The sequence below is a fragment of the Symphodus melops genome (genome assembly GCF_947650265.1).
Source record: "Symphodus melops genome assembly, chromosome: 16".
NCBI lineage: Eukaryota > Metazoa > Chordata > Actinopteri > Labriformes > Labridae > Symphodus > Symphodus melops.
In genome coordinates, this window is record NC_136706.1 from 19,712,415 (window position 1) to 19,738,923 (window position 26,509).

Genomic DNA, 26,509 nt, shown 5'->3' on the forward strand with positions numbered 1-26,509 from the left:
AATTTAAATTGATATAGAAACTTTACTTGGACAGAGGAGGTCACTTCTTCGGTCAGACCTGGGAATCTGAGTGGTAACTTAAATAAGATGTTGTATTCAATGACCCATCATTTTTGTATGATGTTGAAATGTAGGCTACTTGACGCCGACATTTTGATTCTTTCAGTGTTTGAATAGTTTTAATGTTTAAACTAACACGATTAAAGCATCAAATCACACTGATTTCAGTCTGAGCATCTCGACATGGCTGATTTAAACCTAATAGTTACTTCCATGCATCTCACCAAAGTCTGTAAACTAACAGCACCCACACTGCTGAACATAATGTGATGCACAAGCAAGGAATACTTATGAATTATGATGCGTCACATTTATAAATGAGAAGGTGAAAAACACAAATGGTCTTTTAAATTGTGTTCGATGTACCCATGCAAAAGGCCAGCAGCGCCTCCTTGTGGCCAGAGACCACAACCCTCACTTTACATATTGAGCAGACATTATTGATTAAATGTCGATGGTTTATTTACATTTATATACAGATGACGTGACACTTATGGTGCCCAGACAAGAACATAAATAAGATTTGGTGATTTTTTTAAAAACAAATCAACATGTACATTTTACAGAGAAATTCAAGGGGGGGGGGGGGGGGGGGGGTTTCAAATGAGGCCTTAAATACATGCAGTACATACACAAGGTAGATTCCAACACAGGTCATATACACTACATATTGTACAAATTAACAATTTTGGAGGAAAACATTTGCACACAATTGACTGCTTGTTTATATCACATTTAGCTCCTCGACACAGGGGCGAGACTTCAGAGTTTACAAGTTTTAGAAGCAGCCTCATTGGTGGAAATGACAAATCAAACAATCAGGGGGAATGTATAAGCAGCATTCCCCAAAACAGGCAACACAGTGACAAAAGTTAATGAACCCAACTTAGCTTTGCTGGCAAGTAGTATCTCCGTCTATGAATAGAACTAAACTGTGGAAACGTCCTCCATCCTCTGAACAATCACTGTTGCCCCAAAAGGTGCAGCTGGCAGTACAGCCTTAAGGTTTCATACGCTTTTTAAATGTGTTTTGTGTACATGTGCATAAAAACATAACTCAGATATACGCTTTTCATATGGCTCATTGTCTTCCATTGATAACTAAACACACAACATGTCCCACATACACATTTACTGATCTAATTATTTGCATTCCTAAAAGTATCAAAAACCAACAGCCGTATTTTATCCTGATGAAAAAAAAAATTGAAACAACAGCAGAGTAATTAGTACAATTCTGCAGTGGTAATTAACTTCGATGATGTCTTCAGAATTAACTACAAAGTTCAATGTAGCAGCAGGTACCTGAGAGCATGTAAACACTATATGGCCAAATGAAATGCTCACCGAATCATTCTCCATCCTATACAATCCTGGTTAATATAATCCTCTAAACCCTTCCACTGGCTGCAGGGATTTGCTCCACTTTAGCCACAAGACATGCCACACTGATATTAGGTAATGAAGCCTGACACCACGTCTCTGTTAAAGTTGATTCCACAAGTATTGGATGGGATTACATCCAGGACTCTGCACAAGCTCGATTGATTTCTAGGAGCCTAATTTTAGAAACCTACAATCTAATAAACCTGGCTTTGCCAAGGGAATCGTCTGAAGTATTTCCAGAAAGTATGAAGCAAACTATTGTTTACTGCATTCAGTAGCAGACAGACTTAAATTTATTGAAACCATGGCGTCAGGACTGCTGACAAAACCCCCATCAGAGAACATAAATAACCATATGACGTATGTTTAAAAAAAAAAAACTGACACAGAGCAGATTGTCTATTACTTTAAAAAAAATACTGCATTATTACTGCTGTAAGTGGTGAAAGTTTTGGTTATTATGAAGCTCTTAGGAACACAACTTTTATAAACGTGGCTTCTGGTGAGACATGAAATGTGTTGCAAAATCAAAATTTGCACAATGCCGTTAGTAAAAAAATAAAAATAATAAAAAGCTGGCAATGAGCCAAAGAAAAAAAAAAAACCCTGGTAGACCATTGTTATGTTCTCTATCTCTTATGACTGATGAAGATAGCTCTCTTCTACTGCATCGTAGGTGAAGTGAAAGCACAACAAATAACTTGCTCGCCTCAGTTGACGCGGCATGCTCGTATCATCAGCAGCTGCAGCAGAATGAACAGGGGGGAAACGATGAGGCCAAACCACAGGTCTCTTGCTTGTTCCTGATCTGCCAGTTTTTGGCACAGCAAAACCTCGCACACCAACTTCAAGCTGAGCACCGTCAGCACCCAGAGGAGCCGTAGCACTGCCAGACGCTTCTCATTCTCCTGGTAGAGGCGGATGGACACGATAGCTGTGAAGTAGGTGCTGAGCCCGTCGGCGGCAAACAGCGGAACGAACACCAGCCACCAGCTCACCGAGGGCGTTAACATGTCAGCTCGCAGAGCAACCAGCATACTGAAAACCAGCAGAGCCAGCAGGTGCAGGAAGAGTTCAAAGGTGGCGAAGCCCAGCCACTGGACCAGCTCCCTAAGGGAGAAGAGCATGACTGAGGACAGCAGCAGGGTCTTTAACCGAGGACGGACTCACTGAGGACAACCTCCAGAGAAAGGGTGGAGGGGAGGAGTCACCACTTCAGTCCAGACAGGAGTGCTGAGGTGCTGCTGAGGTGCTGCAGAGCTGAGCCGCTTCACTTCCTACATCTTCAGATCTGACTGATGATTTAGGGAGAGACTGCAGGGAGTCATTCCAGTCCGAGTGTGCTTGGAAACCCCCCCTGCTGGATGATAAAGCAAGAGATGTCCTGTGAGAAGAAAGATCATGGAGGTTACACGTAACACTGTGATTGTAAAAACAGACAGACCCACACATTAGACTGGAAGAAGAACTCTAACTACATGAAGACCAATCTAGCAGGCAGGGATTCAAACCTTCAAACACCGACGTGTCAGTGCAGTGGCAGCTCATGTTTTAGCTTGATAAGCTTCCCTAAAGTGCCCTCTCATACGAGTGGATGAAACAGTGTATTATTAATGATTCAGGTCCAACAACATGTAGCCTGCTAGCAATGCAAGCTAACAACACACACCCAGAGATTAAAATAGTCCATACTGTTAACAACGCAACGCAAGAAAAAGATTATATAAATCTATTTAACATTGCTGGTAATAATGACTTTACCTTAATGAGTTGGAGGCATCGTCCCCTTCATCTAATGAGGAGCGAAACTAAGGAGCCGATAGCATCGTAATAGCTTCCGGTTTTTCTTCTTCGCTTTCCGTTTGATGGCGGAAGGCGCTTAGCTTTCTGCTGCGTTACCGCCACCTACTGTGTTGGAGTTTGTCTGTCCAGGGTTTAAAAACCCCTTAATTACAACAAAAACACTAAGATATGTTGATTAACCGAGTTTCTATTAAATAATGAATTAATCTTCCTATTCCAACCTGAAGTATGAAACAGCTCCTCATCTACAAACTTCCTGATATCCCATTCTAGTGTATCTTCTTTCTCTGGATTATTCATGGTGATGTATAACATATGGATCCCTATACCCCTTTGTAAGAATATATATATATATATATATTAACAATATTTTGTTAAAGATAATTTACTAGATGTGAAAGCTGCGTTTCGTAAAACATGCAAAAACTTTAAACCTTTTTTATTATCACAGAATTGCAAGACAGATTAGCGTTGACTCTGTTTTGATATATAACCATCATCTATTGAATCATTTTGTCTTCTATATGTCTCTAATTTTATATGCCTGGGATGAAATTTATTCAGTGGCATGTCTGAAAAAAGAAATATTGTCAAATAAAACCCCCTCTATCTTATTTTGTTTAACTTCCGGTTCTTTTTTGCAGGTTCTTTTTTTATGCTCTTCAAGATTTGCAGGCAATGTCCTTTTTTACATAATTTAAATATTGATCTGTAAAAAACATACCAAAAAATATAGATTACTTATTGTTTTTATTTCTCAAATAACTAGACCACTTTGCAAACCAGTTATTTCATCAGATTGGAATTAGATTAATTGGATATAGACAAATGGCCACAAACATTGAATACAGCCACATTCAAGTTTAATTTTAGTGTCTCCAATTAATCTCGCGAGCATGTCTTTAGACTGTGGGAGGAAACCAAAGTACTCGGAGAAAACCCACGCATGCACAGCGAGAATATGTAAAGTCCACACAGAGAGGCTCCTGTCAGAAGTCTTAGGGAGGTAAGGCACAGCAGTCAAGGGAAGGCTCTATGCGAGCCAGGGATGGCAGCTGAGCTCCTCCAGAGATGGACGTAGATCAGGGTTTTTGTTGAGGCAGAGTTGCAGCAGGTCCTGGCAACTTGGCGACAAATCCTTCCTGATTGTCATTTTGCCGTCAAGAAAACTTGGGGTCTCAAAGCGATCGCTCCAGTGCAGTATGTCATACAGTACCACCCCAATTTGCCACACTGTAGTGGGTATGGCCCTGTAGGTGTTGCTCTGGTACCACTCTGGCGGGGTGTGGTCATAGGTGCCCCAAAAGATTTTGTAGGATGACTTTTTGGAAAGGCAGCTGATCCCAAAGTCGATAATCCTGACACGTGGAGAGTCGGTGCTGGTTTCAATCAGGATGTTTTCTGCCTTGATGTCTCGGTGGAAGACTTTCTTTGACTGAAGCTCTTTTGCTGCCTCTATCAGTTGTCTTAAGATTAATTTGTTCTCCTCCTCTGGCAGGGACCTGTTGTTGACCTCCATGTAATCAAATAGGTCAACTGCAGGCACGGGACGCTCCAGGACCAGGATGAGCTCCTGTTCCAGATCGTAGTAGTCGAGCAGGGAAACAGCAGCAGATTGACCAGCTTTTTTTCCATGGGACAGCTTAAGCATTATAGCCACCTCCAGAGGAAGCATCTTCTTGTTCTTCTTGTCACTTTCAAAGAAGACATTTTCCCTGGGGATATGCTTAATAGCCACTGGGACATGATCCTCTCTCCTGAAGCCAGCATAAACAGAGGCGTTACCTCCAGCTCCCAGTTTGTCCAGTTGCAGGTACTTTGTCTCAAACGCTTGTCTGCTGGTTTCCCCAGTGGTTGCAGTTGTTTTCTTATCCTTCTTGGAAGCTTCCAATGAGGATATGACAGCTTTCACACAACTATCTTCCTGTTCACAGACTTTCAATTTCTTTCTGGGTCCATGATTTTCTTCAGGAAGTTTCCTCTTCACCGTAGTGAAGTCCTCTAAGACCACAGGATCAGAGATCTTCAGCCTCTTTCTGATGCCTCCATCTTCTACCTTGGAAGCCTTTCTCTTTCTGGTTTTTTGGCCTGCATAGCCAGACATATAGACCCTCAATTTCTGTATAATGCCAGAACCATTCTTGTGAGAGTTCACTGACATCCGAGCAGATGGAGGATGAACAGTTGTAGACATTGTGGAAACCGATTCAGAGTCAAAAGAGCTCATGTTGAAGTCGTTTGGGGTTTGAACACAGTGAGCTGACACGAACGACAACAGTAACACTTGTGAATATTGTTTGTCTGTGAGTTAAACTTTAAGATCAAAGCCTGGAATCTTCGAATATGCTTTGATTATGAGGTCATAAAACACTCTTAATATTCTAGAATGGTGCTGACTGTTTGTGTGTGTTTTTAAGGTTAATAAAGTTGTACAAAACAATTTAAATATTCTTAATGACTATAACTCATTTTGTATTTCTTAAATTATCTTTTTTTATTCATCTTATTTTTTTCAATCCTAATGAAATCAAAATTAAATGTTGGATACCAGGGTGGATGCAATGTTTGCACCAGACAAATATTCTTACATTGCCCCCAGCTGGACCCCCTGCCGTTTGCAATCTGTACACTAAACATAAAGTTAATTATTCGCACTAGTACAGAGAGTCAAAGGAATGATACAAAATAACATCATGTGACACGATGTAATCGTTGCAACGAAATGGACCCGAAATGCCAACCTTCACAATGACATTGGAGCGATCCCACAACAAAAATATTTTAGGTGTGTACACAGCTTTATGAGCAGATTGACGTTTTAAATCTTATGTTGAAATACGGTCAGTAGGTGGCAGAAATACTCCATCATACAGCCCGAACAGTTGACAGAGACAACTGATTCCCAATTATTTAAATCGAAACGTTTTCAGGAGTTCTCTGTCTTAGAGTAACCATATTGCAATAGTTTACAACTTTCCCATTTCTCTACCAAAACTAATAGTGCTCCTTTAAAGTTTAGATTTAAATAAATAACTTAAGGATTTGTTTTGCTTTAAGGAATATTGCGATGTAGTTTTTAATATTAATATCTGCATTTAACAGTTTCACCTATAATAGTTTTGAAGTTAGTGGGCGTTTTATATTTAAGTGCACTGTTGTTCACTTAATGCTCTGTGTACCTTTGAATTTCCCCCGGGGACAAATCAAGTTTTTGAATTGAGTAATTAGCGCTTTTTCCCCTGATACGGGGTGCGTTTAGTCATGGCCTATAGACTACCCTCAAGTAGGTTTACAAACTGTTGGAGCCAAACTATGTGTTGCATATTTTCTTTGTTTATATATGCAGTCCCTTTACTGGGCACTATGGGGAGCCTGGGGAAGTGTTTTTTAATGAGGGCTCCAGGTGAGGTGGACAGGTGTGTGAATGAGAGCAAAACGTTTTTCCACCGTGTCAGCCTGTGAAGAGAAGGAGAAAGTGAGTTTATTTAATTCCAATGGACGCTAGTGGTTCGTCTTATTTGTTTTGTTTGTTTTGATAATTTTTTCAAGTTGAACAATAAATGGATGAATATAACCAAAAGTACATCAACAGCCTTTTTATGTTTTTTAAGAGCTGAGCACGCGTTTGAAAACAGCGTCCACATTCAACACCAAAGTGGCCTTTCTTAACATAATAAGATTTGTTAAAATTGGTCACTACAGCAACAGTGAATTGACTTTGAGTGCAATTATTAGAACAAAAAGACTTGCGTTGAATTCACAGTTACTGTAAGACATTCAAAGCTTTACATATGAGCCAGGCAGCTAGGTGTGATTCATATTTATGATCTAATTCTCCTTTATGAGCTATTCAACAGAAGCACAAGATTTGCAGGCAGTGTCCTTTTCTACATATTTTAAATATTGATCTGTAAAAAACATACCAACAAAACATAGATTACTTCTTGTTTTTATTTCTCAAATAACGAGCCCATTTTGCAAACCAGTTATTTCATCAGATTGGATTTAGATTCATTGGATATAGACAAATCTCCACAAGCATTGAATACAGCCACATTCAAGTTTAATTTTAGTGTCTCCAATTAATCTCGCGAGCATGTCTTTAGACTGTGGGAGGAAACCAAAGTACTCGGAGAAAACCCACGCATGCACAGCGAGAACATGTAAACTCCACGCAGAGAGGCTCCTGTCAGAAGTCTTAGGGAGGTAAGGCGCAGCAGTCAAGGGAAGGCTCTATGCGAGCCAGGGATGGCAGCTGAGCTCCTCCAGAGATGGACGTAGATCAGGGTTTTTGTTGAGGCAGAGTTGCAGCAGGTCCTGGCAACTTGGCGACAAATCCTTCCTGATTGTCATTTTGCCGTCAAGAAAACTTGGGGTCTCAAAACGATCGCTCCAGTGCAGTATGTCATACAGTACCACCCCAATTTGCCACACTGTAGTGGGTATGGCCCTGTAGGTGTTGCTCTGGTACCACTCTGGCGGGGTGTGGTCATAGGTGCCCCAAAAGATTTTGTAGGATGACTTTTTGGAAAGGCAGCTGATCCCAAAGTCGATAATCCTGACACGTGGAGAGTCAGTGCTGGTTTCAATCAGGATGTTTTCTGCCTTGATGTCTCGGTGGAAGACTTTCTTTGACTGAAGCTCTTTTGCTGCCTCTATCAGTTGTCTTAAGATTAATTTGTTCTCCTCCTCTGGCAGGGACCTGTTGTTGACCTCCATGTAATCAAATAGGTCAACTGCAGGCACGGGACGCTCCAGGACCAGGATGAGCTCCTGTTCCAGATCGTAGTAGTCGAGCAGGGAAACAGCAGCAGATTGACCAGCTTTTTTTCCATGGGACAGCTTAAGCATTATAGCCACCTCCAGAGGAAGCATCTTCTTGTTCTTCTTGTCACTTTCAAAGAAGACATTTTCCCTGGGGATATGCTTAATAGCCACTGGGACATGATCCTCTCTCCTGAAGCCAGCATAAACAGAGGCGTTACCTCCAGCTCCCAGTTTGTCCAGTTGCAGGTACTTTGTCTCAAACGCTTGTCTGCTGGTTTCCCCAGTGGTTGCAGTTGTCTTCTTTTCCTTCTTGGAAGCTTCCAATGAGGATATGACAGCTTTCACACAACTATCTTCCTGTTCACAGACTTTCAATTTCTTTCTGGGTCCATGATTTTCTTCAGGAAGTTTCCTCTTCACCGTAGTGAAGTCCTCTAAGACCACAGGATCAGAGATCTTCAGCCTCTTTCTGATGCCTCCATCTTCTACCTTGGAAGCCTTTCTCTTTCTGGTTTTTTGGTCTGCATAGCCAGACATATAGACCCTCAATTTCTGTATAATGCCAGAACCATTCTTGTGAGAGTTCACTGACATCCGAGCAGATGGAGGATGAACAGTTGTAGACATTGTGGAAACCGATTCAGAGTCAAAAGAGCTCATGTTGAAGTCGTTTGGGGTTTGAACACAGTGAGCTGACAAGAACGACAACAGTAACACTTGTGAATATTGTTTGTCTGTGAGTTAAACTTTAAGATCAAAGCCTGGAATCTTCGAATATGCTTTGATTATGAGGTCATAAAACACTCTTAATATTCTAGAATGGTGCTGACTGTTTGTGTGTGTTTTTAAGGTTAATAAAGTTGTACAAAACAATTTATATATTCTTAATGACTATAACTCATTTTGTATTTCTTAAATTATCTTATTTTATTCATCTTATTTTTTTCAATCCTAATGAAATCAAAATTAAATGTTGGATACCAGGGTGGATGCAATGTTTGCACCAGACAAATATTCTTACATTGCCCCCAGCTGGACCCCCTGCCGTTTGCAATCTGTACACTAAACATAAAGTTAATTATTCGCACTAGTACAGAGAGTCAAAGGAATGATACAAAATAACATCATGTGACACGATGTAATCGTTGCAACGAAATGGACCCGAAATGCCAACCTTCACAATGACATTGGAGCGATCCCACAACAAAAATATTTTAGGTGTGTACACAGCTTTATGAGCAGATTGACGTTTTAAATCTTATGTTGAAATACGGTCAGTAGGTGGCAGAAATACTCCATCATACAGCCCGAACAGTTGACAGAGACAACTGATTCCCAATTATTTAAATCGAAACGTTTTCAGGAGTTCTCTGTCTTAGAGTAACCATATTGCAATAGTTTACAACTTTCCCATTTCTCTACCAAAACTAATAGTGCTCCTTTAAAGTTTAGATTTAAATAAATAACTTAAGGATTTGTTTTGCTTTAAGGAATATTGCGATGTAGTTTTTAATATTAATATCTGCATTTAACAGTTTCACCTATAATAGTTTTGAAGTTAGTGGGCGTTTTATATTTAAGTGCACTGTTGTTCACTTAATGCTCTGTGTACCTTTGAATTTCCCCCGGGGACAAATCAAGTTTTTGAATTGAGTAATTAGCGCTTTTTCCCCTGATACGGGGTGCGTTTAGTCATGGCCTATAGACTACCCTCAAGTAGGTTTACAAACTGTTGGAGCCAAACTATGTGTTGCATATTTTCTTTGTTTATATATGCAGTCCCTTTACTGGGCACTATGGGGAGCCTGGGGAAGTGTTTTTTAATGAGGGCTCCAGGTGAGGTGGACAGGTGTGTGAATGAGAGCAAAACGTTTTTCCACCGTGTCAGCCTGTGAAGAGAAGGAGAAAGTGAGTTTATTTAATTCCAATGGACGCTAGTGGTTCGTCTTATTTGTTTTGTTTGTTTTGATAATTTTTTCAAGTTGAACAATAAATGGATGAATATAACCAAAAGTACATCAACAGCCTTTTTATGTTTTTTAAGAGCTGAGCACGCGTTTGAAAACAGCGTCCACATTCAACACCAAAGTGGCCTTTCTTAACATAATAAGATTTGTTAAAATTGGTCACTACAGCAACAGTGAATTGACTTTGAGTGCAATTATTAGAACAAAAAGACTTGCGTTGAATTCACAGTTACTGTAAGACATTCAAAGCTTTACATATGAGCCAGGCAGCTAGGTGTGATTCATATTTATGATCTAATTCTCCTTTATGAGCTATTCAACAGAAGCACAAGATTTGCAGGCAGTGTCCTTTTCTACATATTTTAAATATTGATCTGTAAAAAACATACCAACAAAACATAGATTACTTCTTGTTTTTATTTCTCAAATAACGAGCCCATTTTGCAAACCAGTTATTTCATCAGATTGGATTTAGATTCATTGGATATAGACAAATCTCCACAAGCATTGAATACAGCCACATTCAAGTTTAATTTTAGTGTCTCCAATTAATCTCGCGAGCATGTCTTTAGACTGTGGGAGGAAACCAAAGTACTCGGAGAAAACCCACGCATGCACAGCGAGAACATGTAAACTCCACGCAGAGAGGCTCCTGTCAGAAGTCTTAGGGAGGTAAGGCACAGCAGTCAAGGGAAGGCTCTATGCGAGCCAGGGATGGCAGCTGAGCTCCTCCAGAGATGGACGTAGATCAGGGTTTTTGTTGAGGCAGAGTTGCAGCAGGTCCTGGCAACTTGGCGACAAATCCTTCCTGATTGTCATTTTGCCGTCAAGAAAACTTGGGGTCTCAAAACGATCGCTCCAGTGCAGTATGTCATACAGTACCACCCCAATTTGCCACACTGTAGTGGGTATGGCCCTGTAGGTGTTGCTCTGGTACCACTCTGGCGGGGTGTGGTCATAGGTGCCCCAAAAGATTTTGTAGGATGACTTTTTGGAAAGGCAGCTGATCCCAAAGTCGATAATCCTGACACGTGGAGAGTCAGTGCTGGTTTCAATCAGGATGTTTTCTGCCTTGATGTCTCGGTGGAAGACTTTCTTTGACTGAAGCTCTTTTGCTGCCTCTATCAGTTGTCTTAAGATTAATTTGTTCTCCTCCTCTGGCAGGGACCTGTTGTTGACCTCCATGTAATCAAATAGGTCAACTGCAGGCACGGGACGCTCCAGGACCAGGATGAGCTCCTGTTCCAGATCGTAGTAGTCGAGCAGGGAAACAGCAGCAGATTGACCAGCTTTTTTTCCATGGGACAGCTTAAGCATTATAGCCACCTCCAGAGGAAGCATCTTCTTGTTCTTCTTGTCACTTTCAAAGAAGACATTTTCCCTGGGGATATGCTTAATAGCCACTGGGACATGATCCTCTCTCCTGAAGCCAGCATAAACAGAGGCGTTACCTCCAGCTCCCAGTTTGTCCAGTTGCAGGTACTTTGTCTCAAACGCTTGTCTGCTGGTTTCCCCAGTGGTTGCAGTTGTCTTCTTTTCCTTCTTGGAAGCTTCCAATGAGGATATGACGGCTTTCACACAACTATCTTCCTGTTCACAGACTTTCAATTTCTTTCTGGGTCCATGATTTTCTTCAGGAAGTTTCCTCTTCACCGTAGTGAAGTCCTCTAAGACCACAGGATCAGAGATCTTCAGCCTCTTTCTGATGCCTCCATCTTCTACCTTGGAAGCCTTTCTCTTTCTGGTTTTTTGGTCTGCATAGCCAGACATATAGACCCTCAATTTCTGTATAATGCCAGAACCATTCTTGTGAGAGTTCACTGACATCCGAGCAGATGGAGGATGAACAGTTGTAGACATTGTGGAAACCGATTCAGAGTCAAAAGAGCTCATGTTGAAGTCGTTTGGGGTTTGAACACAGTGAGCTGACAAGAACGACAACAGTAACACTTGTGAATATTGTTTGTCTGTGAGTTAAACTTTAAGATCAAAGCCTGGAATCTTCGAATATGCTTTGATTATGAGGTCATAAAACACTCTTAATATTCTAGAATGGTGCTGACTGTTTGTGTGTGTTTTTAAGGTTAATAAAGTTGTACAAAACAATTTATATATTCTTAATGACTATAACTCATTTTGTATTTCTTAAATTATCTTTTTTTATTCATCTTATTTTTTTCAATCCTAATGAAATCAAAATTAAATGTTGGATACCAGGGTGGATGCAATGTTTGCACCAGACAAATATTCTTACATTGCCCCCAGCTGGACCCCCTGCCGTTTGCAATCTGTACACTAAACATAAAGTTAATTATTCGCACTAGTACAGAGAGTCAAAGGAATGATACAAAATAACATCATGTGACACGATGTAATCGTTGCAACGAAATGGACCCGAAATGCCAACCTTCACAATGACATTGGAGCGATCCCACAACAAAAATATTTTAGGTGTGTACACAGCTTTATGAGCAGATTGACGTTTTAAATCTTATGTTGAAATACGGTCAGTAGGTGGCAGAAATACTCCATCATACAGCCCGAACAGTTGACAGAGACAACTGATTCCCAATTATTTAAATCGAAACGTTTTCAGGAGTTCTCTGTCTTAGAGTAACCATATTGCAATAGTTTACAACTTTCCCATTTCTCTACCAAAACTAATAGTGCTCCTTTAAAGTTTAGATTTAAATAAATAACTTAAGGATTTGTTTTGCTTTAAGGAATATTGCGATGTAGTTTTTAATATTAATATCTGCATTTAACAGTTTCACCTATAATAGTTTTGAAGTTAGTGGGCGTTTTATATTTAAGTGCACTGTTGTTCACTTAATGCTCTGTGTACCTTTGAATTTCCCCCGGGGACAAATCAAGTTTTTGAATTGAGTAATTAGCGCTTTTTCCCCTGATACGGGGTGCGTTTAGTCATGGCCTATAGACTACCCTCAAGTAGGTTTACAAACTGTTGGAGCCAAACTATGTGTTGCATATTTTCTTTGTTTATATATGCAGTCCCTTTACTGGGCACTATGGGGAGCCTGGGGAAGTGTTTTTTAATGAGGGCTCCAGGTGAGGTGGACAGGTGTGTGAATGAGAGCAAAACGTTTTTCCACCGTGTCAGCCTGTGAAGAGAAGGAGAAAGTGAGTTTATTTAATTCCAATGGACGCTAGTGGTTCGTCTTATTTGTTTTGTTTGTTTTGATAATTTTTTCAAGTTGAACAATAAATGGATGAATATAACCAAAAGTACATCAACAGCCTTTTTATGTTTTTTAAGAGCTGAGCACGCGTTTGAAAACAGCGTCCACATTCAACACCAAAGTGGCCTTTCTTAACATAATAAGATTTGTTAAAATTGGTCACTACAGCAACAGTGAATTGACTTTGAGTGCAATTATTAGAACAAAAAGACTTGCGTTGAATTCACAGTTACTGTAAGACATTCAAAGCTTTACATATGAGCCAGGCAGCTAGGTGTGATTCATATTTATGATCTAATTCTCCTTTATGAGCTATTCAACAGAAGCACAAGATTTGCAGGCAATGTCCTTTTCTACATATTTTAAATATTGATCTGTAAAAAACATACCAACAAAACATAGATTACTTCTTGTTTTTATTTCTCAAATAACGAGCCCATTTTGCAAACCAGTTATTTCATCAGATTGGATTTAGATTCATTGGATATAGACAAATCTCCACAAGCATTGAATACAGCCACATTCAAGTTTAATTTTAGTGTCTCCAATTAATCTCGCGAGCATGTCTTTAGACTGTGGGAGGAAACCAAAGTACTCGGAGAAAACCCACGCATGCACAGCGAGAACATGTAAACTCCACGCAGAGAGGCTCCTGTCAGAAGTCTTAGGGAGGTAAGGCACAGCAGTCAAGGGAAGGCTCTATGCGAGCCAGGGATGGCAGCTGAGCTCCTCCAGAGATGGACGTAGATCAGGGTTTTTGTTGAGACAGAGTTGCAGCAGGTCCTGGCAACTTGGCGACAAATCCTTCCTGATTGTCATTTTGCCGTCAAGAAAACTTGGGGTCTCAAAGCGATCGCTCCAGTGCAGTATGTCATACAGTACCACCCCAATTTGCCACACTGTAGTGGGTATGGCCCTGTAGGTGTTGCTCTGGTACCACTCTGGCGGGGTGTGGTCATAGGTGCCCCAAAAGATTTTGTAGGATGACTTTTTGGAAAGGCAGCTGATCCCAAAGTCGATAATCCTGACACGTGGAGAGTCAGTGCTGGTTTCAATCAGGATGTTTTCTGCCTTGATGTCTCGGTGGAAGACTTTCTTTGACTGAAGCTCTTTTGCTGCCTCTATCAGTTGTCTTAAGATTAATTTGTTCTCCTCCTCTGGCAGGGACCTGTTGTTGACCTCCATGTAATCAAATAGGTCAACTGCAGGCACGGGACGCTCCAGGACCAGGATGAGCTCCTGTTCCAGATCGTAGTAGTCGAGCAGGGAAACAGCAGCAGATTGACCAGCTTTTTTTCCATGGGACAGCTTAAGCATTATAGCCACCTCCAGAGGAAGCATCTTCTTGTTCTTCTTGTCACTTTCAAAGAAGACATTTTCCCTGGGGATATGCTTAATAGCCACTGGGACATGATCCTCTCTCCTGAAGCCAGCATAAACAGAGGCGTTACCTCCAGCTCCCAGTTTGTCCAGTTGCAGGTACTTTGTCTCAAACGCTTGTCTGCTGGTTTCCCCAGTGGTTGCAGTTGTTTTCTTTTCCTTCTTGGAAGCTTCCAATGAGGATATGACGGCTTTCACACAACTATCTTCCTGTTCACAGACTTTCAATTTCTTTCTGGGTCCATGATTTTCTTCAGGAAGTTTCCTCTTCACCGTAGTGAAGTCCTCTAAGACCACAGGATCAGAGATCTTCAGCCTCTTTCTGATGCCTCCATCTTCTACCTTGGAAGCCTTTCTCTTTCTGGTTTTTTGGTCTGCATAGCCAGACATATAGACCCTCAATTTCTGTATAATGCCAGAACCATTCTTGTGAGAGTTCACTGACATCCGAGCAGATGGAGGATGAACAGTTGTAGACATTGTGGAAACCGATTCAGAGTCAAAAGAGCTCATGTTGAAGTCGTTTGGGGTTTGAACACAGTGAGCTGACACGAACGACAACAGTAACACTTGTGAATATTGTTTGTCTGTGAGTTAAACTTTAAGATCAAAGCCTGGAATCTTCGAATATGCTTTGATTATGAGGTCATAAAACACTCTTAATATTCTAGAATGGTGCTGACTGTTTGTGTGTGTTTTTAAGGTTAATAAAGTTGTACAAAACAATTTATATATTCTTAATGACTATAACTCATTTTGTATTTCTTAAATTATCTTATTTTATTCATCTTATTTTTTTCAATCCTAATGAAATCAAAATTAAATGTTGGATACCAGGGTGGATGCAATGTTTGCACCAGACAAATATTCTTACATTGCCCCCAGCTGGACCCCCTGCCGTTTGCAATCTGTACACTAAACATAAAGTTAATTATTCGCACTAGTACAGAGAGTCAAAGGAATGATACAAAATAACATCATGTGACACGATGTAATCGTTGCAACGAAATGGACCCGAAATGCCAACCTTCACAATGACATTGGAGCGATCCCACAACAAAAATATTTTAGGTGTGTACACAGCTTTATGAGCAGATTGACGTTTTAAATCTTATGTTGAAATACGGTCAGTAGGTGGCAGAAATACTCCATCATACAGCCCGAACAGTTGACAGAGACAACTGATTCCCAATTATTTAAATCGAAACGTTTTCAGGAGTTCTCTGTCTTAGAGTAACCATATTGCAATAGTTTACAACTTTCCCATTTCTCTACCAAAACTAATAGTGCTCCTTTAAAGTTTAGATTTAAATAAATAACTTAAGGATTTGTTTTGCTTTAAGGAATATTGCGATGTAGTTTTTAATATTAATATCTGCATTTAACAGTTTCACCTATAATAGTTTTGAAGTTAGTGGGCGTTTTATATTTAAGTGCACTGTTGTTCACTTAATGCTCTGTGTACCTTTGAATTTCCCCCGGGGACAAATCAAGTTTTTGAATTGAGTAATTAGCGCTTTTTCCCCTGATACGGGGTGCGTTTAGTCATGGCCTATAGACTACCCTCAAGTAGGTTTACAAAGTGTTGGAGCCAAACTATGTGTTGCATATTTTCTTTGTTTATATATGCAGTCCCTTTACTGGGCACTATGGGGAGCCTGGGGAAGTGTTTTTTAATGAGGGCTCCAGGTGAGGTGGACAGGTGTGTGAATGAGAGCAAAAAGTTTTTCCACCGTGTCAGCCTGTGAAGAGAAGGAGAAAGTGAGTTTATTTCATTCCAATGGACGCTAGTGGTTCGTCTTATTTATTTTGTTTGTTTTGATAATTTTTTCAAGTTGAACAATAAATGGATGAATATAACCAAAAGTACATCAACAGCCTTTTTATGTTTTTTAAGAGCTGAGCACGCGTTTGAAAACAGCGTCCACATTCAACACCAAAGTGGCCTTTCTTAACATCATAAGATTTGTTAAAATTGGTCACTACAGCAACAGTGAATTGACTTTGAGTGCAATTATTAGAACAAAAAGACTTGCGTTGAATTCACAGTTACTGTAAGACATTCAAAGCTTTACATATGAGCCAGGCAGCTAGGTGTGATTCATATTTATGATCTAATTCTCCTTTATGAGCTATTCAACAGAAGCACAAGATTTGCAGGCAGTGTCCTTTTCTACATATTTTAAATATTGATCTGTAAAAAACATACCAACAAAACATAGATTACTTATTGTTTTTATTTCTCAAATAACTAGACCATTTTGCAAACCAGTTATTTCATCAGATTGGATTTAGATTCATTGGATATAGACAAATCTCCACAAGCATTGAATACAGCCACATTCAAGTTTAATTTTAGTGTCTCCAATTAATCTCGCGAGCATGTCTTTAGACTGTGGGAGGAAACCGAAGTACTCGGAGAAAACCCACGCATGCACAGCGAGAACATGTAAAGTCCACACAGAGAGGCTCCTGTCAGAAGTCTTAGGGAGGTAAGGCGCAGCAGTCAAGGGAAGGCTCTATGCGAGCCAGGGATGGCAGCTGAGCTCCTCCAGTGATGGACGTAGATCAGGGTTTTTGTTGAGACAGAGTTGCAGCAGGTCCTGGCAGCTTGGCGACAAATCCTTCCTGATTGTCATTTTGCCGTCAAGAAAACTTGGGGTCTCAAAGCGATCGCTCCAGTGCAGTATGTCATACAGTACCACCCCAATTTGCCACACTGTAGTGGGTATGGCCCTGTAGGTGTTGCTCTGGTACCACTCTGGCGGGGTGTGGTCATAGGTGCCCCAAAAGATTTTGTAGGATGACTTTTTGGAAAGGCAGCTGATCCCAAAGTCGATAATCCTGACACGTGGAGAGTCAGTGCTGGTTTCAATCAGGATGTTTTCTGCCTTGATGTCTCGGTGGAAGACTTTCTTTGACTGAAGCTCTTTTGCTGCCTCTATCAGTTGTCTTAAGATTAATTTGTTCTCCTCCTCTGGCAGGGACCTGTTGTTGACCTCCATGTAATCAAATAGGTCAACTGCAGGCACGGGACGCTCCAGGACCAGGATGAGCTCCTGTTCCAGATCGTAGTAGTCGAGCAGGGAAACAGCAGCAGATTGACCAGCTTTTTTTCCATGGGACAGCTTAAGCATTATAGCCACCTCCAGAGGAAGCATCTTCTTGTTCTTCTTGTCACTTTCAAAGAAGACATTTTCCCTGGGGATATGCTTAATAGCCACTGGGACATGATCCTCTCTCCTGAAGCCAGCATAAACAGAGGCGTTACCTCCAGCTCCCAGTTTGTCCAGTTGCAGGTACTTTGTCTCAAACGCTTGTCTGCTGGTTTCCCCAGTGGTTGCAGTTGTCTTCTTTTCCTTCTTGGAAGCTTCCAATGAGGATATGACGGCTTTCACACAACTATCTTCCTGTTCACAGACTTTCAATTTCTTTCTGGGTCCATGATTTTCTTCAGGAAGTTTCCTCTTCACCGTAGTGAAGTCCTCTAAGACCACAGGATCAGAGATCTTCAGCCTCTTTCTGATGCCTCCATCTTCTACCTTGGAAGCCTTTCTCTTTCTGGTTTTTTGGTCTGCATAGCCAGACATATAGACCCTCAATTTCTGTATAATGCCAGAACCATTCTTGTGAGAGTTCACTGACATCCGAGCAGATGGAGGATGAACAGTTGTAGACATTGTGGAAACCGATTCAGAGTCAAAAGAGCTCATGTTGAAGTCGTTTGGGGTTTGAACACAGTGAGCTGACAAGAACGACAACAGTAACACTTGTGAATATTGTTTGTCTGTGAGTTAAACTTTAAGATCAAAGCCTGGAATCTTCGAATATGCTTTGATTATGAGGTCATAAAACACTCTTAATATTCTAGAATGGTGCTGACTGTTTGTGTGTGTTTTTAAGGTTAATAAAGTTGTACAAAACAATTTATATATTCTTAATGACTATAACTCATTTTGTATTTCTTAAATTATCTTTTTTTATTCATCTTATTTTTTTCAATCCTAATGAAATCAAAATTAAATGTTGGATACCAGGGTGGATGCAATGTTTGCACCAGACAAATATTCTTACATTGCCCCCAGCTGGACCCCCTGCCGTTTGCAATCTGTACACTAAACATAAAGTTAATTATTCGCACTAGTACAGAGAGTCAAAGGAATGATACAAAATAACATCATGTGACACGATGTAATCGTTGCAACGAAATGGACCCGAAATGCCAACCTTCACAATGACATTGGAGCGATCCCACAACAAAAATATTTTAGGTGTGTACACAGCTTTATGAGCAGATTGACGTTTTAAATCTTATGTTGAAATACGGTCAGTAGGTGGCAGAAATACTCCATCATACAGCCCGAACAGTTGACAGAGACAACTGATTCCCAATTATTTAAATCGAAACGTTTTCAGGAGTTCTCTGTCTTAGAGTAACCATATTGCAATAGTTTACAACTTTCCCATTTCTCTACCAAAACTAATAGTGCTCCTTTAAAGTTTAGATTTAAATAAATAACTTAAGGATTTGTTTTGCTTTAAGGAATATTGCGATGTAGTTTTTAATATTAATATCTGCATTTAACAGTTTCACCTATAATAGTTTTGAAGTTAGTGGGCGTTTTATATTTAAGTGCACTGTTGTTCACTTAATGCTCTGTGTACCTTTGAATTTCCCCCGGGGACAAATCAAGTTTTTGAATTGAGTAATTAGCGCTTTTTCCCCTGATACGGGGTGCGTTTAGTCATGGCCTATAGACTACCCTCAAGTAGGTTTACAAACTGTTGGAGCCAAACTATGTGTTGCATATTTTCTTTGTTTATATATGCAGTCCCTTTACTGGGCACTATGGGGAGCCTGGGGAAGTGTTTTTTAATGAGGGCTCCAGGTGAGGTGGACAGGTGTGTGAATGAGAGCAAAACGTTTTTCCACCGTGTCAGCCTGTGAAGAGAAGGAGAAAGTGAGTTTATTTAATTCCAATGGACGCTAGTGGTTCGTCTTATTTGTTTTGTTTGTTTTGATAATTTTTTCAAGTTGAACAATAAATGGATGAATATAACCAAAAGTACATCAACAGCCTTTTTATGTTTTTTAAGAGCTGAGCACGCGTTTGAAAACAGCGTCCACATTCAACACCAAAGTGGCCTTTCTTAACATAATAAGATTTGTTAAAATTGGTCACTACAGCAACAGTGAATTGACTTTGAGTGCAATTATTAGAACAAAAAGACTTGCGTTGAATTCACAGTTACTGTAAGACATTCAAAGCTTTACATATGAGCCAGGCAGCTAGGTGTGATTCATATTTATGATCTAATTCTCCTTTATGAGCTATTCAACAGAAGCACAAGATTTGCAGGCAATGTCCTTTTCTACATATTTTAAATATTGATCTGTAAAAAACATACCAACAAAACATAGATTACTTCTTGTTTTTATTTCTCAAATAACGAGCCCATTTTGCAAACCAGTTATTTCATCAGATTGGATTTAGATTCATTGGATATAGACAAATCTCCACAAGCATTGAATACAGCCACATTCAAGTTTAATTTTAGTGTCTCCAATTAATCTCGCGAGCATGTCTTTAGACTGTGGGAGGAAACCAAAGTACTCGGAGAAAACCCACGCATGCACAGCGAGAACATGTAAACTCCACGCAGAGAGGCTCCTGTCAGAAGTCTTAGGGAGGTAAGGCACAGCAGTCAAGGGAAGGCTCTATGCGAGCCAGGGATGGCAGCTGAGCTCCTCCAGAGATGGACGTAGATCAGGGTTTTTGTTGAGACAGAGTTGCAGCAGGTCCTGGCAACTTGGCGACAAATCCTTCCTGATTGTCATTTTGCCGTCAAGAAAACTTGGGGTCTCAAAGCGATCGCTCCAGTGCAGTATGTCATACAGTACCACCCCAATTTGCCACACTGTAGTGGGTATGGCCCTGTAGGTGTTGCTCTGGTACCACTCTGGCGGGGTGTGGTCATAGGTGCCCCAAAAGATTTTGTAGGATGACTTTTTGGAAAGGCAGCTGATCCCAAAGTCGATAATCCTGACACGTGGAGAGTCAGTGCTGGTTTCAATCAGGATGTTTTCTGCCTTGATGTCTCGGTGGAAGACTTTCTTTGACTGAAGCTCTTTTGCTGCCTCTATCAGTTGTCTTAAGATTAATTTGTTCTCCTCCTCTGGCAGGGACCTGTTGTTGACCTCCATGTAATCAAATAGGTCAACTGCAGGCACGGGACGCTCCAGGACCAGGATGAGCTCCTGTTCCAGATCGTAGTAGTCGAGCAGGGAAACAGCAGCAGATTGACCAGCTTTTTTTCCATGGGACAGCTTAAGCATTATAGCCACCTCCAGAGGAAGCATCTTCTTGTTCTTCTTGTCACTTTCAAAGAAGACATTTTCCCTGGGGATATGCTTAATAGCCACTGGGACATGATCCTCTCTCCTGAAGCCAGCATAAACAGAGGCGTTACCTCCAGCTCCCAGTTTGTCCAGTTGCAGGTACTTTGTCTCAAACGCTTGTCTGCTGGTTTCCCCAGTGGTTGCAGTTGTTTTCTTTTCCTTCTTGGAAGCTTCCAATGAGGATATGACGGCTTTCACACAACTATCTTCCTGTTCACAGACTTTCAATTTCTTTCTGGGTCCATGATTTTCTTCAGGAAGTTTCCTCTTCACCGTAGTGAAGTCCTCTAAGACCACAGGATCAGAGATCTTCAGCCTCTTTCTGATGCCTCCATCTTCTACCTTGGAAGCCTTTCTCTTTCTGGTTTTTTGGTCTGCATAGCCAGACATATAGACCCTCAATTTCTGTATAATGCCAGAACCATTCTTGTGAGAGTTCACTGACATCCGAGCAGATGGAGGATGAACAGTTGTAGACATTGTGGAAACCGATTCAGAGTCAAAAGAGCTCATGTTGAAGTCGTTTGGGGTTTGAACACAGTGAGCTGACACGAACGACAACAGTAACACTTGTGAATATTGTTTGTCTGTGAGTTAAACTTTAAGATCAAAGCCTGGAATCTTCGAATATGCTTTGATTATGAGGTCATAAAACACTCTTAATATTCTAGAATGGTGCTGACTGTTTGTGTGTGTTTTTAAGGTTAATAAAGTTGTACAAAACAATTTATATATTCTTAATGACTATAACTCATTTTGTATTTCTTAAATTATCTTATTTTATTCATCTTATTTTTTTCAATCCTAATGAAATCAAAATTAAATGTTGGATACCAGGGTGGATGCAATGTTTGCACCAGACAAATATTCTTACATTGCCCCCAGCTGGACCCCCTGCCGTTTGCAATCTGTACACTAAACATAAAGTTAATTATTCGCACTAGTACAGAGAGTCAAAGGAATGATACAAAATAACATCATGTGACACGATGTAATCGTTGCAACGAAATGGACCCGAAATGCCAACCTTCACAATGACATTGGAGCGATCCCACAACAAAAATATTTTAGGTGTGTACACAGCTTTATGAGCAGATTGACGTTTTAAATCTTATGTTGAAATACGGTCAGTAGGTGGCAGAAATACTCCATCATACAGCCCGAACAGTTGACAGAGACAACTGATTCCCAATTATTTAAATCGAAACGTTTTCAGGAGTTCTCTGTCTTAGAGTAACCATATTGCAATAGTTTACAACTTTCCCATTTCTCTACCAAAACTAATAGTGCTCCTTTAAAGTTTAGATTTAAATAAATAACTTAAGGATTTGTTTTGCTTTAAGGAATATTGCGATGTAGTTTTTAATATTAATATCTGCATTTAACAGTTTCACCTATAATAGTTTTGAAGTTAGTGGGCGTTTTATATTTAAGTGCACTGTTGTTCACTTAATGCTCTGTGTACCTTTGAATTTCCCCCGGGGACAAATCAAGTTTTTGAATTGAGTAATTAGCGCTTTTTCCCCTGATACGGGGTGCGTTTAGTCATGGCCTATAGACTACCCTCAAGTAGGTTTACAAAGTGTTGGAGCCAAACTATGTGTTGCATATTTTCTTTGTTTATATATGCAGTCCCTTTACTGGGCACTATGGGGAGCCTGGGGAAGTGTTTTTTAATGAGGGCTCCAGGTGAGGTGGACAGGTGTGTGAATGAGAGCAAAAAGTTTTTCCACCGTGTCAGCCTGTGAAGAGAAGGAGAAAGTGAGTTTATTTCATTCCAATGGACGCTAGTGGTTCGTCTTATTTATTTTGTTTGTTTTGATAATTTTTTCAAGTTGAACAATAAATGGATGAATATAACCAAAAGTACATCAACAGCCTTTTTATGTTTTTTAAGAGCTGAGCACGCGTTTGAAAACAGCGTCCACATTCAACACCAAAGTGGCCTTTCTTAACATCATAAGATTTGTTAAAATTGGTCACTACAGCAACAGTGAATTGACTTTGAGTGCAATTATTAGAACAAAAAGACTTGCGTTGAATTCACAGTTACTGTAAGACATTCAAAGCTTTACATATGAGCCAGGCAGCTAGGTGTGATTCATATTTATGATCTAATTCTCCTTTATGAGCTATTCAACAGAAGCACAAGATTTGCAGGCAGTGTCCTTTTCTACATATTTTAAATATTGATCTGTAAAAAACATACCAACAAAACATAGATTACTTATTGTTTTTATTTCTCAAATAACTAGACCATTTTGCAAACCAGTTATTTCATCAGATTGGATTTAGATTCATTGGATATAGACAAATCTCCACAAGCATTGAATACAGCCACATTCAAGTTTAATTTTAGTGTCTCCAATTAATCTCGCGAGCATGTCTTTAGACTGTGGGAGGAAACCGAAGTACTCGGAGAAAACCCACGCATGCACAGCGAGAACATGTAAAGTCCACACAGAGAGGCTCCTGTCAGAAGTCTTAGGGAGGTAAGGCGCAGCAGTCAAGGGAAGGCTCTATGCGAGCCAGGGATGGCAGCTGAGCTCCTCCAGTGATGGACGTAGATCAGGGTTTTTGTTGAGACAGAGTTGCAGCAGGTCCTGGCAGCTTGGCGACAAATCCTTCCTGATTGTCATTTTGCCGTCAAGAAAACTTGGGGTCTCAAAGCGATCGCTCCAGTGCAGTATGTCATACAGTACCACCCCAATTTGCCACACTGTAGTGGGTATGGCCCTGTAGGTGTTGCTCTGGTACCACTCTGGCGGGGTGTGGTCATAGGTGCCCCAAAAGATTTTGTAGGATGACTTTTTGGAAAGGCAGCTGATCCCAAAGTCGATAATCCTGACACGTGGAGAGTCGGTGCTGGTTTCAATCAGGATGTTTTCTGCCTTGATGTCTCGGTGGAAGACTTTCTTTGACTGAAGCTCTTTTGCTGCCTCTATCAGTTGTCTTAAGATTAATTTGTTCTCCTCCTCTGGCAGGGACCTGTTGTTGACCTCCATGTAATCAAATAGGTCAACTGCAGGCACGGGACGCTCCAGGACCAGGATGAGCTCCTGTTCCAGATCGTAGTAGTCGAGCAGGGAAACAGCAGCAGATTGACCAGCTTTTATTCCATGGGACAGCTTAAGCATTATAGCCACCTCCAGAGGAAGCATCTTCTTGTTCTTCTTGTCACTTTCAAAGAAGACATTTTCCCTGGGGATATGCTTAATAGCCACTGGGACATGATCCTCTCTCCTGAAGCCAGCATAAACAGAGGCGTTACCTCCAGCTCCCAGTTTGTCCAGTTGCAGGTACTTTGTCTCAAACGCTTGTCTGCTGGTTTCCCCAGTGGTTGCAGTTGTTTTCTTTTCCTTCTTGGAAGCTTCCAATGAGGATATGACGGCTTTCACACAACTATCTTCCTGTTCACAGACTTTCAATTTCTTTCTGGGTCCATGATTTTCTTCAGGAAGTTTCCTCTTCACCGTAGTGAAGTCCTCTAAGACCACAGGATCAGAGATCTTCAGCCTCTTTCTGATGCCTCCATCTTCTACCTTGGAAGCCTTTCTCTTTCTGGTTTTTTGGCCTGCATAGCCAGACATATAGACCCTCAATTTCTGTATAATGCCAGAACCATTCTTGTGAGAGTTCACTGACATCCGAGCAGATGGAGGATGAACAGTTGTAGACATTGGGGAAACCGATTCAGAATCAAAAGAGCTCATGTTGAAGTCGTATGGGGTTTGAACACAGTGAGCTGACACGAACGACAACAGTAACACTTGTGAATATTGTTTGTCTGTGAGTTATACTTTAAGATCAAAGCCTGGAATCTTCGAATATGCTTTGATTATGAGGTCATAAAACACTCTTAATATTCTAGAATGGTGCTGATTGTTTGTGTGTGTTTTTAAGGTTAATAAAGTTGTACAAAACAATTTATATATTCTTAATGACTATAACTCATTTTGTATTTCTTAAATTATCTTTTTTTATTCATCTTATTTTTTTCAATCCTAATGAAATCAAAATTAAATGTTGGATACCAGGGTGGATGCAATGTTTGCACCAGACAAATATTCTTAAATTGCCCCCAGTCGGACCCCCGGCCGTATCCCATCCTAGTGTATCTTCTTTCTCTGGATTACTTCTGGTGTTGTATAACATATGGATCCCTATACCCCTTTGTAAAAAATAAATATATAGATATATATATATATATATATATATATATATATATATATCGATATATAGATATATATAAAAAAAACATTCTTAAAGATAATCAACCAGATGTATCCATAAGCTGCGTTTTGTAAAACATGCAAAAACTTTAAACTGTTTTTATTATCAAAGCATTGCAAGACAGATTAGTGCTGACTTGTCTAGCTGTTTTGATTTATGACCATCATTTATTGAACCATTTTGTCCTCTATATGTCTCTAATTTTATATGCCTGAGATGAAATTTCTTCACTGGCATGTCTGAAAAAAAGAAATGCTGTCATATAAAACCCCCTCTATCTTATTTTGTTTAACTTCCGGTTCTTCTTGCTCTTCAAGATTTTGAAGAGCATAAAAGGTTTAATGAATATTTTGTTGTAGTCTATGTTCTGAAAATGTACATCATCTCCTGCCCTCCTGCCTTATGCCCTCTCATGTGGGGCCCTTTAAGCTACACCACCTCAATCTTGTTAAACTGTGTACACCAGGGGCATCACTAGGTTTTAAGGACAGGGGAGGCTTAGCCCCCAAGAGATGCACAGGATGGGAGCAAACGTAGCACGCGAACACATTTCACAAATAGCTAACAAAGACTGAGAAATTCATTATTACGATAATTATTTCTGCCGGTTTTTTTGTTTGCACAGTAACAGTTTGTTATGTGTGTGTGTGTGTGTGTGTGTGTGTGTGTGTGTGTGTGTGTGTGTGTGTGTGGGCGTTCTCTATAGTTTACAAATAATGTCTCTGTTCATCTTTATTTAATAAAAAGCATAGAACAACTTAGATCTGACACTGTCCTCTATACATGTTGAGTCAAACTCTAAAACATACTTCTGATGCTTGTGATGTGTCGGGATTTAGCCAGATTTTACAGTTTCAACAAATAGAGTCAAGAATGGACAAGTTTGATCTTCAGAGTTAAGCCCAAAAAGTTACAACTATTGTCCTACAAGATTCACAAAGAGGATAAAACATTTTAAGATGAGTGGCAATGCCACCTTTTCTGTGACATACAACTGAAGCATTTGGCAGATAATATCTATTTACATCTATAGTAAATAGTAATGTGTGTCTGCATTTGTTTATGAATGATTGATCTTATAAACTCAGTTAAGAAGTTACCTATACATGGAACCAGTTTGTATCATTATCTGTTTCTTCTCTTAAAATATAGCTTTAAACAAAAGGCACCCGAGTAATTCAAACTTAACAACCAAACAATTATTAGAACAAAAAGACTTGCATTGAATTCACAGTTACTGTAAGACATTCAAAGCTTTACATATGAGCCAGGCAGCTAGGTGTGATTCATATTTATGATCTAATTCTCCTTTA

At 40.2% G+C, this 26,509-nt stretch overlaps 8 protein-coding genes across 8 annotated transcripts; all 8 read right to left on the bottom strand.

Annotated features, from left to right (window-relative positions):
- Positions 1–497: 497 nt before the first annotated feature.
- On the bottom strand, positions 498–2,681 carry tmem203 (transmembrane protein 203). The gene has a single exon (XM_079364268.1). It carries the CDS (start codon positions 2,571–2,573, stop codon positions 2,157–2,159), a length of 417 nt encoding a protein of 138 aa, XP_079220394.1. The 5' UTR covers positions 2,574–2,681; the 3' UTR covers positions 498–2,156.
- A 1,601-nt stretch (positions 2,682–4,282) lies between these two features.
- Positions 4,283–5,353, bottom strand: LOC306836557 (serine/threonine-protein kinase pim-2-like; the record flags this gene model as incomplete). Its single annotated transcript, XM_079363732.1, has 1 exon — positions 4,283–5,353. One exon carries the CDS (start codon positions 5,351–5,353, stop codon positions 4,283–4,285), a length of 1,071 nt encoding a protein of 356 aa, XP_079219858.1.
- Positions 5,354–7,482: 2,129 nt separating this feature from the next.
- LOC306836558 (serine/threonine-protein kinase pim-2-like) lies at positions 7,483–8,553 on the bottom strand (the record flags this gene model as incomplete). The annotated part of the gene is made up of 1 exon (XM_079363733.1): positions 7,483–8,553. The coding sequence occupies one exon, from the start codon at positions 8,551–8,553 to the stop codon at positions 7,483–7,485; it is 1,071 nt and encodes a 356-aa protein (XP_079219859.1).
- A 2,129-nt stretch (positions 8,554–10,682) lies between these two features.
- On the bottom strand, positions 10,683–11,753 carry LOC306836559 (serine/threonine-protein kinase pim-2-like; the record flags this gene model as incomplete). Its single annotated transcript, XM_079363734.1, has 1 exon — positions 10,683–11,753. The coding sequence occupies one exon, from the start codon at positions 11,751–11,753 to the stop codon at positions 10,683–10,685; it is 1,071 nt and encodes a 356-aa protein (XP_079219860.1).
- A 1,909-nt stretch (positions 11,754–13,662) lies between these two features.
- LOC306836560 (serine/threonine-protein kinase pim-2-like) lies at positions 13,663–14,953 on the bottom strand (the record flags this gene model as incomplete). The annotated part of the gene is made up of 1 exon (XM_079363735.1): positions 13,663–14,953. One exon carries the CDS (start codon positions 14,951–14,953, stop codon positions 13,883–13,885), a length of 1,071 nt encoding a protein of 356 aa, XP_079219861.1. The 3' UTR covers positions 13,663–13,882.
- A 2,129-nt stretch (positions 14,954–17,082) lies between these two features.
- LOC306836561 (serine/threonine-protein kinase pim-2-like) lies at positions 17,083–18,153 on the bottom strand (the record flags this gene model as incomplete). The annotated part of the gene is made up of 1 exon (XM_079363736.1): positions 17,083–18,153. One exon carries the CDS (start codon positions 18,151–18,153, stop codon positions 17,083–17,085), a length of 1,071 nt encoding a protein of 356 aa, XP_079219862.1.
- A 1,909-nt stretch (positions 18,154–20,062) lies between these two features.
- LOC306836562 (serine/threonine-protein kinase pim-2-like) lies at positions 20,063–21,353 on the bottom strand (the record flags this gene model as incomplete). Its single annotated transcript, XM_079363737.1, has 1 exon — positions 20,063–21,353. The coding sequence occupies one exon, from the start codon at positions 21,351–21,353 to the stop codon at positions 20,283–20,285; it is 1,071 nt and encodes a 356-aa protein (XP_079219863.1). The 3' UTR covers positions 20,063–20,282.
- A 2,129-nt stretch (positions 21,354–23,482) lies between these two features.
- On the bottom strand, positions 23,483–24,730 carry LOC306836563 (serine/threonine-protein kinase pim-2-like; the record flags this gene model as incomplete). Its single annotated transcript, XM_079363738.1, has 1 exon — positions 23,483–24,730. Exon 1 carries the CDS (start codon positions 24,674–24,676, stop codon positions 23,483–23,485), a length of 1,194 nt encoding a protein of 397 aa, XP_079219864.1. The 5' UTR covers positions 24,677–24,730.
- Positions 24,731–26,509: the final 1,779 nt, after the last annotated feature.

What these genes read in the sequence shown, in the direction of transcription:
- tmem203 (XM_079364268.1), bottom strand. Translation starts at nt 2,573, where the DNA reads ATGCTCTTCTCCCTTAGGGAGCTGGTCCAGTGGCTGGGCTTCGCCACC.